At 64.2% G+C, this 776-nt stretch overlaps 1 protein-coding gene across 1 annotated transcript in view; it reads right to left on the bottom strand.

Annotated features, from left to right (window-relative positions):
- Positions 1-776, bottom strand: part of EMH_0039060 (uncharacterized protein) — a gene marked incomplete at both ends in the record, with an annotated part of 5,383 nt that overhangs the window by 436 nt on the left and 4,171 nt on the right. The window contains 1 exon segment of the mRNA XM_013495355.1: positions 3-776. Within this exon segment, the coding sequence (XP_013350809.1) occupies positions 3-776 (774 nt within the window).

The raw sequence follows: 776 nt of genomic DNA, 5'->3' as shown, positions 1-776 counted from the left end.
CCCCTCTTTGCCTCTGTCTCCCCGCTGTCTCCTCTGCTGTCTCCTCTGCTGTCTCCTCTACTGTCTCCTTCTCCTGTCTGCTCCAGCCAGGTGTCAGGCTGCACAGCAGCAGCAGCAGCAGCAGCAGCAGCTGTCTCTCCGCTTGTTCTGGTGCGCTTCAAGAGGAGCCTCAGGCGTGCACGCTTCTCTGTCCCAGGCTGTCTCTGCTGCTGCTGCTGCTGCTGCCGTTGCTGCTGCTGCTGCTGCTGGGCAGCAGCAGCACCAGCAGCAGCACCAGTCTCCCTTCGTTTCGGGGCTGCTGCATGCATCGGCCGCGAAACGGAAAACGCAGCCCCAGCCCCGTGCTGGAGGTGTACGTACACCGTGGGCGAAGCACGGGGGGGCCCCTGGGTACTTGATGCTGCTGCTGCTGCTGCTGCTGCTGCTGCTGCTGCATGCGGCTCAGAAGCGCCCCCATCCGCCCCCGGGTGTACAGGTGTCTCCACAGGCAAGGGGGCCCCAGGAGACCGCATACGATGATGAGGCCCCTGCTGCTGCACTGCTGGGTGCAGGGGCCCCCGTGACGCATGCTGCTGCTGCAGCTGCAGCAACTCCTCCAAACTCAGGGGGAGCTGTTGTTGCTGCTGCTGCGGCTGCTGCTGCAGCTGCTGCTCCAGCAGCTTCTGCAGCTGCTGCTCCACCTTCTCCTCCATCCTGTGCTCCAGCCGCTGCTGCATCTGCTGCTGCATCTGCTGCTGCAGCTGCAGCTGCTGCTGCATCTGTCGATGCATATGCTC

Source organism: Eimeria mitis, genomic scaffold, assembly GCF_000499745.2.
Source record: "Eimeria mitis Houghton genomic scaffold, Emh_scaff1534, whole genome shotgun sequence".
In the NCBI taxonomy this organism is placed as follows: Eukaryota; Apicomplexa; class Conoidasida; order Eucoccidiorida; family Eimeriidae; genus Eimeria; species Eimeria mitis.
Note: the sequence above shows the minus strand (reverse complement) of the source record. Positions and strands in the feature narration are given on the sequence as shown.